This window comes from Cervus elaphus, chromosome 4 (assembly GCF_910594005.1).
Source record: "Cervus elaphus chromosome 4, mCerEla1.1, whole genome shotgun sequence".
In the NCBI taxonomy this organism is placed as follows: Eukaryota; Metazoa; Chordata; class Mammalia; order Artiodactyla; family Cervidae; genus Cervus; species Cervus elaphus.
The window spans coordinates 22,944,734-22,959,433 of NC_057818.1; the positions used below are offsets into that span (position 1 = coordinate 22,944,734).

The 14,700-nt window shown below is 33.3% G+C and overlaps 1 protein-coding gene across 18 annotated transcripts in view; it reads left to right on the forward strand.

Moving 5' to 3' along the window:
* The window catches only part of CHD9 (chromodomain helicase DNA binding protein 9), a 219,550-nt gene that overhangs the window by 126,565 nt on the left and 78,285 nt on the right, over nt 1-14,700 (forward strand). For 14 of the 18 annotated variants that reach the window (XM_043898458.1, XM_043898464.1, XM_043898467.1 and 11 more), the window contains exon 3: nt 2,980-3,311. In XM_043898458.1, coding sequence (XP_043754393.1) covers nt 2,980-3,311 — 332 coding nt within the window. Of the gene's footprint in view, nt 1-1,252; nt 1,816-1,899; nt 2,178-2,979; nt 3,312-14,700 lie in introns of those variants that run through there. The other 4 variants (XM_043898471.1, XM_043898472.1, XM_043898473.1 and 1 more) reach the window with 3 other exon arrangements.

Consider the following 14,700-nt stretch of genomic DNA (forward strand, 5'->3'; position numbering starts at 1 on the left):
AAACCAGTGGTGGATTATGTAGTATTTATTGGGGGAAAAAATCTGTATATAAGTGGACCCAGGCAGTTTAAATCCACGTTGTTCATGTGTTTGTCATATTAGGCATAGTGCCTAGAACATAGTAAGGATGAAATGTGTTAGCTCTTATTATTATTATTATTGTTTTTAAAACTTGTTTGTGCCCCTAAGTCTAGTCTCTCATTTTGAAATACTACTGTAAGAATCTCTCTCATTTGCTACTCCTCTCCATTATCACTATTACCCTATTATTCAGGATTGAATTAATTATTACATGTAAAGTGCTTAGAATAGTACCTGTCACCTGATAAGCGTTTGGTGGTGGCGTTATTATTGGTTGTTATGGTTTTTACATAGATGATCTCTCAGGATGCTAAGATCCTTTTCTTGCCATTAATGATCCTGTGCCTTTAATATCCTTTCCTGGTCTTTACTTTGGTCTTTCTAGGATACTATTCATATAATGTAGCTCCATTTCAGGAGCTTTGATGCCTAAAAGGAAAGAAAAACTAAAAACAGGTTCTTTGATGCAGATGTCAGATGATCTGCCAAGACCAGTTGAAAAAATGGCATTAATGAAAGAGGTAAATGTGAATTTTGAAGCGGTGAAAATTTTGTTTTAGGTATTTCAGACTACTAAAATAGTCTCAATATTTTATAGGAGAAAAATAGTATTAATTATCAAATTCAGGAGGACTTGCTACTTACTTGTTTTTAGCAAGGGACTAAAACTCAAATTGTTATATGAAAAACTCAACATTTTAGTTGGAATAGAATGTGGAGACTAAAGGTCAGGAATGTTTTAGGAGTTTTTTGAGGTTAGGAAAATAAATTAATGTATGAATTCAGGTTTAAGTAACAGAAAATTTTAAGTAGGATTAGTTATTTTTTATAGACAGATCTTATGTGTTCATTTCAAAATCTTAAGCTTCTTCTTAGAATTTAAATGGAAATAGCTTCAGTTCTCTGTTTTAAAAATAACACTGTTAGCTTTTTGTTAGGAGAATAATGAGAGACCTTATCTAATTTCTTAAAGAGAAGTCACTTGTTATGTGTTCATTTGCATGACCTCCTCTTTAACCCTTCACTCCTCTTCAGCTGTGTTTATGCTTCAGATATTTTAGAGTATCACGGAGAAAAAAGTATTTTTCTCTGGTAAAAATTGCGTTGGACTTTGTTTTTTTAATGATGATAGCTACATAAAGCCACTTCACTACTGTTTTCCTTTTCAAATAATTTTTTGAAATCAAGTTTTTACGTCTATATTTTAAAAACTTTTACTACAGGAAATGGTAGAGTGAGAGTTAAATATGTTACATGGAGGGAAGAACAGTCCATTGGGGGTTAAATTGCAGAGTCTAATGGAATAATAACTGGTAGCACCATCTGCTGGCCTACTTCCGCAGAAGGAGTCAGTATTTTTAACGACATCTCTAATATTCATGCTGATGCATTTTGATGCTTTGTGCATTCATTTCTTTCTGTGCTTTGTTGGAATCTGGCTATCTGCTTACAGCTATTGAGGAAACTCAGCTTTTTAGGAGGGGTTTACGCCTTTTTTATATCTAATTAGGATGAACAGTGGATATAAACTTGCCAAGGCAGAAATGTGTTGATAAATCACAATGTGTATTTGTGGAGGGTTGTGCATCTCTTGGTTGCAGCTTGCTAAATAGGCCATTTAGGAATCTTCTTTCAATGCTTTTTTCTTGAGCACTGCCTGGGGTGGTGAAAAAGCAGAGGGCAAGCCTTTGTCTGACGCCAAAAATGTCTTCAGTGAAGAGGCCAAGAGGAAGGGTAAGTGAAAGCCTGAATGAGTGGGAGGAGGAGGGGTTCTTTGGGCTAAAAGGCTAATGGGATTGAATAACCTTCCTTATTACTGGCTGCTGCTGCGGGAGTCGTACTGCATCGCCATCTTGAGCTTGTTGCTGTTTTCTCGCGTCTTGGTTATTTGTTATAGCCTGTAGGCCTTAAGGTGGCATTTTAGTGAGCGATTCTAAACCCTCCTTCCTTTCTCAGTGCTGTAGCACTGCTATGAAACCTTTGATGAGGCAGGTATAGAAAAGATATCCAGTGAAGCACACTGGAATCAGCATGAAAATGTGTTTGGAAATTCCTGGTGGTTTTTTCCCTTGCTGTAGTCAGAGGCATGTTTACGGGTAAGAATGTAACAAAACTGTGATCTAAGAATATGTGGATGACTGCGTGTTTGAAGAGAATATTCTTTTTAAAATGCTATTGATTTGCTTCCTGTGATATTGCTAAAATATTAATAATTTTAACATAAAACTATATATTTGTTTTTTTCCAGAATTGCTTGAGCAAAATATTATGATATAGAAAGAGAAAAAAAATCCTCATTTAACTCTTTCACAGAAGAACTAAAACTTTCTCTAATTTTTAGTATGGTTTTGTCTGTTTACTAACTAGCTACATTGCCGCATAGACTGCACATTAAAATGATTTAAATGGTTTCAGGTTCTAGTTCCAGTTTCTTGTAAAGCAGAGAGGCTTTGTTTTTCTAAAAATCATAATAAACTATGGGGAGTAGTCATTCTAAATGAAAATTGATATTTTAAATTTATTAATAATTTTCAGAGTTCTGGAATGAAGAGGAAAGAAGATACTTATTCCAAGTGCCCAGAATATTTATATGACTAAATTTGTATTAGCTGTATTTATAGGACAAAATTCGAATCAGCTAATTAAGAATGCTATGAAAATATCAGTGAATCTATATTACCCTTCTTTAATCTTCATTTTTAAAAGCGATAGTTCGGCTTTTTATTTTACACCTAGACTAATATCTAAATCAGCAAAATGTTTTAATTTTAAACTGTAACACATATATTTGCTTATGTATTTTACTTCTTTAAGCTTAATTCTGAAGTTTTGGTTGTTTGTGTTAATTGTTTAAATGTACTTTTATATATTGTGTAAAAATTATTTTGATTTCTCTAGCCTCCATCTTCCAAGAAGAGTGATGGTTCTGGGACATACACTAAGTTGCAGAATACCCAGGTGAGGATCATGTCCGAGAAGAAGCAGAGAAAAAAGGTGGAATCAGAAAGCAAGCAAGAAAAGGCTAATCGTATAATATCAGAGGCCATAGCAAAAGCAAAGGAGCGAGGGGAACGCAATATTCCACGAGTAATGAGCCCTGAAAACTTTCCTAGTGCTTCAATTGAAGGAAAAGAGGAAAAGAAAGGAAGAAGGATGAAAACCAAGCCAAAGGACAAAGAGAGCAAAAAGACAAAAACTTGTTCTAAATTAAAAGAGAAGACAAAAATTGGGTAAGTTGGTTAAGAATTAAATCTTCTTCCTTGGAAGTTTTTGTAAAAGCACTGTCTGTCTAATCTTTTACTTTTGATTTGCGTGTGATATGTTTACTCTCACTTTGGAGTTTTTAAGTTAACCTCATTGCCTTTTTGAATGAATTAGGTATTGATAATATTCCAGAATTTTACTAAATTTACTAATATATGAACATACCTTTTTGTTAGTAAAAAGAATTTAAAATAGGAAAATATTTTATATATAAAACAGAAAAAGGAAAAACAAAAAACTGGCCACATTGCTGTGCCAGTTCCAAATTTATTTAAAATTTAAAAGCGCCTTGGAATTCTTCATAGTTATAGATTTCTTTCTCTCTTAGTTGTATTTCACTGGGTACTTTATAGTTTGGAAACATGAAATCTAATTTCTCATAAACCCACAACTTTGAAATAAATAGAATGGCAAGGAAACTAAGACCATTTAAATCAATAATAAGCAGCTCTCAATTCTTACAGACTTACTTCCTTATAGTCTTTCTGATTTACTTTATGTAATAAAGAGGCCAGGTGAGGATTAATGCTCTAAGAGAATTATAAGGATAAAGAATTGCTTTTGGAGAGTACATTAATCCTAGGTGTTTTTATTTGACTACTTGCCTAATACATTTTCAAAAAACAAAATGGAATAAGTATTATTTCTTTTATGTGTATGTTTATTTTATGTATACAAGGGTAAAACTAAGGCCAACGGAGTTTAGACTTGTTTTTATGGGAATATTTGGTTATTTTTGGATGCTTTATATGAAATATTAATAAAGCATTTAATTTTCTTTTGTCCACATAAAAGAGTACACAGTAAAAGAGAAGTTTCATATTATTAAAATCTTCATTTGCTTAAGAAATTATTTATATTTTATATAGATACTTAGAACAGAAACAATTTTATAACAGTTTATTCACTGCATTTTAGATGCAACCATCAAACTGAATTATATCATTAGGTCCTGAAGTCTTTCGGTTCAAATCTTTAAATAACATAGGCTCTCTTGTTTTAATAGAGAAATAATTAATATTACTTATTTTATATTTTATTTGCAGATAGCTAACATGAAATTTAGATTTCTGTTCTTTTTATGTTTAAATATTTTGGTATGAAGGTATCTTATTATTTCAATATTTTGTCTAGTTTTAATTTAGGAAACCCCATATATAATCCTTTAATGTATTAAAAGTTACTGTAATTAAAGTTTTCCAGTTTTAACTTATACAGAGATATGGACAAAGTGGTAGCACTGTTTGAAAGGATATTTAAAATAATCATAAGAGGAAACCTTAGAGAACCTTCAAGAGTTACAGTTAGTTTAAATGGGGGGGATGGGAGGATAACTAGAGGGAAAAAATAACAGGTGAACCTGGTCCAAGAAGAAAACAATATATAAAGGGAAATTAGAAATAAATTATAATAGAGAAACCTGGAGTTTTTAAAAGTGTAGATTCACATGGTAGGGGATAGTAATATATTAGAGTATCTGTATTCTGTAATATTTGTATTTTTGTTAGATATAGATTAGTAACGATAAATTAGTTCAATATTGTACAGCATGATCAATTTAGTACTTGTTTTTTAGAGATAGCATTCGTGAGAAGAGGTCAGGATTGTATTGGAAAGATATTTCCATGGTCAGGTATTGAGTAAGTGATAGAAAAATCACTTGCTGAAAGTGGATGACTTTTTGATAGAGGAATTTATAAGTTGCAGGCAAGTAGAAGTGAAGCTTGTCCATATATTATTAAGCTGTTGGAGTGCAACAGTTTCTTGATCAATTTTATTAGACAACCAAAGATTACTTTCATGTTGGAAGAAAAAGCGTGGATGGAAATGAAATTCATGTACAACCTGGAGTTCTGTATTGGTCACTTTTCATTACTGTGCTTTCCAGTTAGCCCACTACATTGTATTATTTTGAATTTGTCGAGTTTTTAATTTTTTGTGAAGAACCAACCATCCTTTAAATAGTTAAGTTTATTTTCATCATTTTAGTAATATTTCATGATGTATTAAATGTTTTCTTGTAAAGGTTTTGTTTTTCTTAGTTTTAAAAGAATCGAACTTTTTCTAATATCAGATGATTTATATCAGATAAAATTAAACGGAGTGTGTGCTAGAACTTAACCATGAGCATTGTGAAACATAAATTTCAAAAATAACTAAATTTGTACCCAATAAGTTATGATTGTATAGTCAGAGTTCATTTAATGCACATATGTGATATATAATCTAGGAATTATTATATACTAATACTAATCTGAAGAAAACCAATACTGCCTATGCTTGCTAATATGCTTGAAACCTTTGTATTTTTTCTGTCACTTTCATAGATTAATTTTTTTTAATTCGAGGAATAGAGTTTTCTTTTCAGAGACTTTGATATAATCTTTACAGCACTTCTGAGTTAGATTGGACATGCAGTATGATAATGAAGTTAAGTGCTTTGACTTTGGAACCAGTTGTACTTATTCACATTCCCCCTTTATCGCTTAGAAGCAGTGTGACCCTGGACAAATACTTAACCTCTCCAAGTTTTAGTTTACTCATAGCATAAAATGAGGATAATGATAGTGCTTGCCCTGTAGTGTTATATTGAGGGTGAAATGATTTAATAACATTTAAAGCATATAGAACAATACCTGTAAATAATGTTAGCCATTATTTTCTGAAAACATAAATAGCATTTAGCTATTTAAGGAAAAACCCAAGGCCAGGAGCTCTGCCCCTTGTTGGAAACTTAAGTTCTCACCTATCTGCCTAGGTTCTCTTTCTATTAAGGCTCTCTTCCTGAATAAGATGAGTTTAAAAATCAAGCAGACAAAATGAAAACAGAAACAGTTGCTAAAACTGATAAGAAGGAGAGTAGTTTAACTTACTAATATTTTTTACTTATTTGTAAGCCTCTGTTTATCAGATTAGCTAGAGTGGCGTTTAGGACAGGAAATTTTGTTTTGAAACGTGCTTGGAGTTTGAAAGGAATTACATGGTTATATGGAAGGGGTGGTGTGAGTTAAAATGGAAATAGCAGGTGTGAAATGAAGAGTGAGGTATAGGACTTTTTCTCCTTTGACATTTTTCATGATCTTAGCAGTCAGGTTATAAAAAGCCACCTTTCAAATAGAAGAGTGGGTATTTCTTGAGTGATCTTTGCTACATAATAGAAGCTCCATGAATGGAAAGGAATGAATTTTATGAAAAGAATGAATGAATTGAAGATTAAATTTTAAATGATGCCAAATGGTTGCATTTGGTTTGTTAAAATCAGAAATGGCAAGCTAATCCTTCACTAAGTCACAGGGACAAAATTAATGGTTTAGTAGTGATGAAGTAAATTCTAAAATAAATTCATTCTAAGACTTCTAGTAGAATTTTCTTATAGCTTGGTTTTAGATTTGATTGAAGCATTTTTAGGTTTATGTTTTATAGCTTTGACATTTAAACTATGTTTCCATGTTGTCAGTTATGATTTACTTCTTTGCATTAGATGATCAGACAAGTAGAATGCTTTTTACACCTAAAAATGTTCTTGTAGCCCTGTAAATTTAATCAGTAAAGGTAAAACCTTCACGATTAAAGGTTAAAAAATACTTCTTTGTATTACTCATAATTGTTCTTTCTGTTGTTACAAGAATGGCAGTTAACAAGTGCTAGAAGTAGCTTTTCTCTTTAGTTAAAGCAGAAATCATCTAAATTAGGAAATATTTATCAAAGCAAGTTGGAATTAAGGGTGTCATGTTATAAAGAAAAACAGTAAAACATTTAATTAGATTTGGAAATTACATTGTGCCCTTATTTGCAATTGTTGTTCTGAGCGCCCAAGAAGGGATAAGCAAAGTAACGTTTATTAATTACCTACTACGCATATACATGGGCTTCCCTTGTAGCTCAGTTGGTAAAGAATCTGCCTGCAGTGCAGGAGATCCGGGTTCAATCCCTGGGTTGGGAAGATCCCCTGGAGAAGGAGATGGCAACCCACTCCAGTATCCTTGCCTAGAAAATCTCATGGACTGAGGAGTCTGGTGGGCTGTAGTCCATGGAGTCGCAAAGAGTCGGGCACGACTGAGCGACTAACACTTACTTACTTATGCATATACATATGTATGTATGTTTGTATTTTTAAACAAAACAAACATGTAAGTATATCCATATGTGTGTCTATAGAGAGAGACACATTTAAATAATAATGTAAGGGGAAAATCGTATGAACAAAATCTGAGGGGAAAAGAAGAGGAATCAGCAGAAATTGGGAATTATCACTTTATATTCCATGTTAGTGAAATAAAAAATGAGAGCCTTCCCTGGTAGTCAGGTGGTTAAGACTCCACCCTTTCACTGCCAAACGGTGGGTGTTCATCCCTGGTCAGTCAGCTACCCCGAATTTCACAGGAAGTAACAACTGAGACCCTGATTGCAAACATTCAGAGTAGTAGAAATTTAGTTTGTGTTTGGCTAAAATATAAGTGTATTAATTAAATGTTTCTCAGCATATGATAAGAAAACACTTTAAAAAATGTGTGGTATAAATTTATTGTGTATTTTTAATTATTAATCATGCCATTAGTAGACTGTGTAAGTTCTGTAATTTTTAAATGGTAAGAAGACAAAATGTTTTATTGATTTGACTCCTTATTTCTAAACTTAAGTTCAATGAAAATCTGGAATATTCATCTACAGAAAGAATTAATGTATACTTTATATATTATTATGAATTTAAGATTTACAGGTCCATTTTTAATACATATATCTTTATATAAGATGTATTATAAGGTCTGTCACTAGTGAATAATGTGCAATTATTTTGTTTAAAATGTCATTAATTATGACACTATTATTTTATGTGTCAGTTAGAAAAAATATATTAACAGTTAAAACTATGGCATACCTTTGATTATTAGGTGAATCTTGATTTCATAGATGTTAATACGTGGGGAAAGGGTGTACTTTAGAGACATTGTAGTATTTTATTTTAATTTTCCTATTTTGTCAGTATTTTTAAGCATAAATTTTTTTTTTAAAGAGAAGAAGTAAGTTTTTTAAAGAATAAGGATTAAACTATGCTGATAAATATACTGACTATGATTAGCTAATACTTGGACTTTAGTGACTATTTATATGAAACAACTCAGTGAACTAAACATTTTGAAAAAAATGATGTCCAATCTTAAACTGGAAGTGATTATTTATTTGTTTTATTTAGTATTATTTTTTGTCCATGCCATATGATGTACTGGATCTTAATTCCCAGCCAGGGATCAAACTCACGCCCCCTACAATGGAAGTGTAGAGTCCTAACTACTGAACCTCCAGGGAATTTCATAAAAAGGAAGTCATTTGTAATCCACGTTACTAAAAACCTCAAATACAGTCCTCCTTTCATAAATTTAAAGATTAACTAAAAACCGCTTTAAAACTTGTTTTTTTCCAGATAAGTTTAAGCTAGAGTCTTGAGTTGAACTTTAAACTGGAATAATTTCATCAAGTTAAATATGCTTCTTCTTAAAAAAAAATACACATGTATATATCTGATGATTTTAAAAATCATCAGATACAGCCCAGTGCCTGTAACTGGACTTAGAAAGAAAAAAAATTATAATGTATAATAGTAGTTTTGCTTGGTTCCTCTACAGATGATGAATTGGATGCATTAATTACAACAAATGGACTAAATTGGATAAGATTCATTGTTTGTCCAATTATTGCAATGAGAGAATCTACAGGGGGCAATTACAGATTGACACTGCGAAGAATGTAGCTTGTTACACAGCTTCTACTAATAACACGTGGGCAGGATTTAGATGAGTGCATAAATTACATCTGAAAATCAAATATAACTGTCAAGTATATAAACACTGAGGTTTTCTAGTATGTGTACTTATGAAATGAATTAACATTTCAAATTTATACTTGGTTTGAAATTGCCCTTTGCTGTCTGAAAACAAGCTATGTTTTGTTATTTAGTTCTTTTACATGCCTGGATACTTGCTGCTGCAGTTTGCTAACATTGATAACAGATCCCTTTAATGTTTTAAAAAAACAAAACTTGCTTAAAGTCTTTAGTATCATCATAGTCTGTATTACTTTGTTGCTTTACTTTGTGACATTTCTAAAAAGCAGACTGTCACTTTATTTGAAGAATGTACCTATAATGACATTTTATTTTAGAATTAACATAGTAAACTTTCTGTAATTCATCATGGAGGAATGGAATGCTCTTTGGTAATTGGATATTTTACTTAACTGATTTTATCTTATTTCTTCTACTTTTGGATCATCTGATTTCCTTCAGATAACATTTATGGCTATCAATTGTCATTGTACAGGCAATAGATATCCCTGGTTGTTCAAAAACCAGCCAACTTTAACCATAATGATTTTCTAAAAGATAATGTAGTTTCATAATCCTCTTTATTCATTAAAGTATATTGATATTAAATTATCTAGTGACTGGTTGAAGTATGGTATCATTTTATTTTAAAATCAGTAAGATATGTTGAAAATAGCAGAGTAGGAGTGAGGAGACTTTTGTCTTTTACTAGACGTGTGGTTTTGGCAATTTGTTTTATCTTTTAGGGCTAAAGTTTCTCTATTTAGTGGGATTGATGACCGCCTCACCTATATATGAGCTTTTCTCGGGGTCAACTGAGATGTTATAGACAAAAGCACTTTGAAATTTTAAGTATTTTGTAAGTATAGAATAGTTCTATTATCCTAAATTTTTGTTCCTGGAGTTTTCTTCACTAATTATTTTGAGCCAGTGGTTCTGAAACCTGGTGGGAATTCTTATAAAGTCTGATAAGGGATCCCATTTACAAGAATCAGAATTCTGGAGTTGGGACCTACAAATCTGGAGTTTTGTTTTGTTAGTTTTTATTTTGAACTAATCTCACACTTGTGAAAATAGGTTAGGGTTCCCTTAGGCTCTTCACCCAGCTTCCTCAGATGTTAATAATATCTTGTGTTACCCAAGCGCAGTGATCAAAATCAGGAAGTAAACACTTAACACAATCCTGTTAACTGAGTTATAGCTCAGTGCAAATTGTGTCAGTTCCATTTTTTTTTTGGCCAGGATCCAGTTAAGGATTTTATATTTCATTTTATTGTCTTATCTCCTCATACTCCTCCATTTTGGGGTGACTTCAGTCTTTGACGTTTTCCTCTTTGATGCATACTGGGCAGTTATTTTGTAGTGCTCAGTTGCTAAGTCATGACCATCTCTTTGCAACCCCATGGACTGTCGCCCACTAGGCTCCTCTGTCCATGGCATTTTCCAGTCAAGAATACTGGAGTGGATTGCCATTTCTTCCTCCAGGGGATCTTCTTGATCCAGGAACTGAACCTGTGTCTCCTGCGTGTCCTGCACTGGCAGGCAGATTCTTTACCACTGAGCCACCTGGGAAGTCCCTTATTTCACAGAATCTCTCAATTTGGAATTTCTATTTTTAACAAACAAACTTTCAATAAAATCTGACTCACATGTTTAGGAATTACTGATCAAAACTAACCAAATGTTTGTGCTTTGTAGTATCCCTTGTATACCATTTTAGAATGTTTAATAAACTGATATACTTCATTATTTCTAAGAACCAGTGTTCTATGTAAGTAACCATAGGATATGTGTATGTATGTGTGTATGCACATATATATAAACTGTATACATTTTATATAAAATATATATTTTTTAAACTCAGAATTATGTCAGTCAAGAATGACTTCAAGTTTTAGAATAAACCTTTTTCCTACAGAAGAAATGTAGCTTTTTTGAACAGAATGGTCATATGTGTAAGTATTTGGACCTCAGAAGTTTAGTAGGAAACTACTGTATTTGAAATATTTCTTGCAAAGTTAGAATTTGAAAAATACTTTTACATGGATTAATGATAATTAGTTTATGAATTAAGATGTTATTCCAGGCCTATACAATAATATTGGAAGAAAATGCAGAATATAAGAAAAATAAATTTTGAAGGTAGTTTTGTTTGTAAGTACATTTTTCAAATAATGTAATGGAGGTTTACCTTAGGTATTATCAGTTTAGTTCAGTCACTCAGTAGTGTCCGACTCTTCGTGACCCCATGGACTGCAGCACGCCAGGCCTTCCTGTCCACCACCAGCTCCTGGAGTTTACACAGACTCATGTCCATTGAGTCGGCGATGCCATCCAACCATCTCATCCTCTGTTGTCCCCTTCTCCTCCCGCCTTCAATCTTTCCCAGCATCAGAGTCTTTTCAGATGAGTCAGTTCTTCACATCAGGTAGCCAAAGTATTGGAGTTTCAGCTTCAGCTTCAGTCCTTCCAATGAATATTCAGGACTGATTTCCTTTAGGATGGACTGGTTGGATCTTCTTGCAGTCCAAAGGACTCTCAAGTCTTCTCCAACACCACAGTTCAAAAGCATCAATTCTTGGGTGCTCTACTTTCTTTATAGTCCAACTGTCACATCCATACATGACTACTGGAAAAACCATAGCCTTGACTAGATGAACCTTTGTTGGCAAAAGAATGTCTCTGCTTTTTAATATAAAGTATTAAAACACTTAGATCTAACTTATCCACCTCCACCAAAAAGAGTGAGTATTCAAGACTAATTTGGTAGCACTTAGTGTTTTTTTAGCACTTAGTATTTAGCCAGTGTTTATTTATAAAAACATTATTTAAGCAACTTACTTAGTTCAGTGTCCTTAGAGTGAAAACTTATTTACTTTATACTACTAGAAAGGAAAAGTACAATCTCTTCATAGTCATAAATATCAAATTTTAAATCTCTCTGCTCCTGATTTCATTGAAGTTTTTATTGAGTGGGATTTGAGTCTTTAAGCAGCAATATAGATACCATATGAGATTATATATTTCACATACAGAATTTATTTAGCATACCAAACACTAATAAAATGCTTTTTTTAGCAATGTACTGACAGGTATTAACGGGCCTTGATCTGCATTTCATAGGAAGTCTTTTTTTTTTTCTTTTTTTTTTAGTTCTACCACTTTATTGCTACCAACCCATCTCCCTCCACCCTTATGCACACATGCTCAGTCATGTAATCCCATGGACTTCAGCCCGCCAGACTCCTCTGTCCATGGACTTTTCCAGGCAAGAATACTGGAGTAGGGACTTCCCTGGTGGTCCAGTGGCTAAGACTCTGAGCTCCCAGTGCAGGGGGCCCAGGTTTGATCCCTGGTCAGGGAGCTACATCCCACATACTACAACTAAGACCCAGGGCAGCCAAATAAATAAATAAAATTAAAAAATAAAAGAATACTGGAGTGGGTTGCCATTTCCTTCTCCATAGGAAGTTGTTATTAACTAACAACTTTCCTGCCACTCGTGTTGTCCTCATCTACAGACTAATCTAAATGATGCGTTTGGGTTTGGTGATGGATAGCAGATGAGGGGGTGCATGCAAACTGTATTTCTATGAATCATTTTTACTTTGAGTTATCCCTTACCTTGCCATTGAAGATCACCTGCCCCAAGTGGCTTAGGTTATATTAAATAACCAGAAGTAACATAAAGGTTACTCGTAGAAGGAGGTTGTTACTTGAAGAAAAAGCATGACAGGAGACTCTTGGGAAACCAGTGTCTTGTTTGTTGATCTAGGAGCTGGTTATACATTTATGTTCAGTTTGAGAAAATTCACTGCGCTATATACTTTTTTGATATGTGCACTTCTCTGAATTTACATTATACTGTAGTATTAGTACACTTTTTTAGGAAAACTGAGGGGTTGCATTTGGGACCATTTTGAGATTTTAATGTCTGTGGGATATCCATATGGATATGTCTTATAAACAGTTGGTTATATGAATCTGAAGTTGAGGAACGGTCTGAACTAGAGATAAGAGATTTGAGAATCTTCAACTTCTAAGTGGTTGTTACGAATGGATTAAATTTCCTAGGAATAGTATACAGAGAGGGAAGTCTAAAGACACAACTTTGAGAAACACCAAAGTTTAAGGGACTGGGAAAAAAACAAAACTGAATCCTATTGAAAAATGACAAAGTAAAGAAGAGCCAAAGAAGTTTAGTTAGAACCAGAAGAATGTTATGTCATGAATCTGAGAGGGTGGAGACGAGGAAAGAATAGTTATGTGTTGGTAGATAAAATCTTTTAAAATTTCCATCGGATTTAGCATTACAAGGGTCATTGGTAGCCATAGACATTAGGCAGTCAGTCTTTGGAGTGAGGCACTTTTACTTTCTATCTCAGTTCTTACTATTGGTATGACTTTAATTTCTCTAAGCCTCAGTTTCCTCTTGTATAATTTGCTCTCAGAACTATATGAACACAAAGTTAGAGAATGCATATAAAGTCAGCAGAGGTTGACTCAGTGAACATTGAGTAAATGGAAGCTATGAATATGAAAATGGCAACCCACTCCAGTATTGTTGCGTGGAGAATCCCATGGACTGAGGATCCTGGTAGGCTACAGTCCATGGGGTCGCAAAGAGTCAGACACGACTGAGCGACTTCACTATACACATGGAAAGTTGTTTTAAGAGTTTTGATTATAGTGGATTGAGGAGTGAAAGGAACAGTATAAGTGACTCTTGAACTGTGGATAGGGAGGGGAGAACAAGATGATGTGGTGTCTAATAGTAGATACTACCTCAAGGGAGATTTTTGTTTTAGGAGAGAAACCAAAGTAAAGGAAGAGGGACTGGAATTTAGAGAGATGATGACCTGTGTAAACAGGGGACAGAGCATGACTGTGGGCAGTTCCTTAATGCTGGGTCAGAGTATGCTTTTACACTTTCTCTGATTTCCTGGTTTCAGTGTAAACTGTATGTTTACTCTATGTCATTTGTTTTACATACTCAGAAAAGTGCAAGTGAGATAACCAAGTAAAACTTACCATTATCATGTTGAAAGTGGTGATCAAACCAATATGAGAATACCCTAGGAGTTAATCATTCTAGAATTTTTTCTCACCTCATATCTCATTATCCAATCAATAACCAAGTCTATTGTTTCTGCTTCCAAAATGAAAAATTATGTATCTTTCTTGACTTCTTCATCCACCCTACCATGGTCCTGTATTTCATTCTTCATTTCTCACCTGAATTGGCAGCCTTATTGCTGGTTTCCCTCATTTACATTTCATTTTGTTCTAGTTGCATTGCTTTTCCTTGTTTAAAATCATTTTCCCCCCAATTTTATTGAGATGTAATTGTCATATCACAGTGTATTCATTTATGGTGTACAACATAATAATTTGATGTGTGTATATATTGTGAAACTGTTACCACAGTAAGTTTGTTAACATCTGTCACCTTCACATAGTTATATATATTTTTTCATGTGATGAGAACTTTTAAGGTTTACTCTCTCAGTAACTTTCAAATATTTAACTCAATA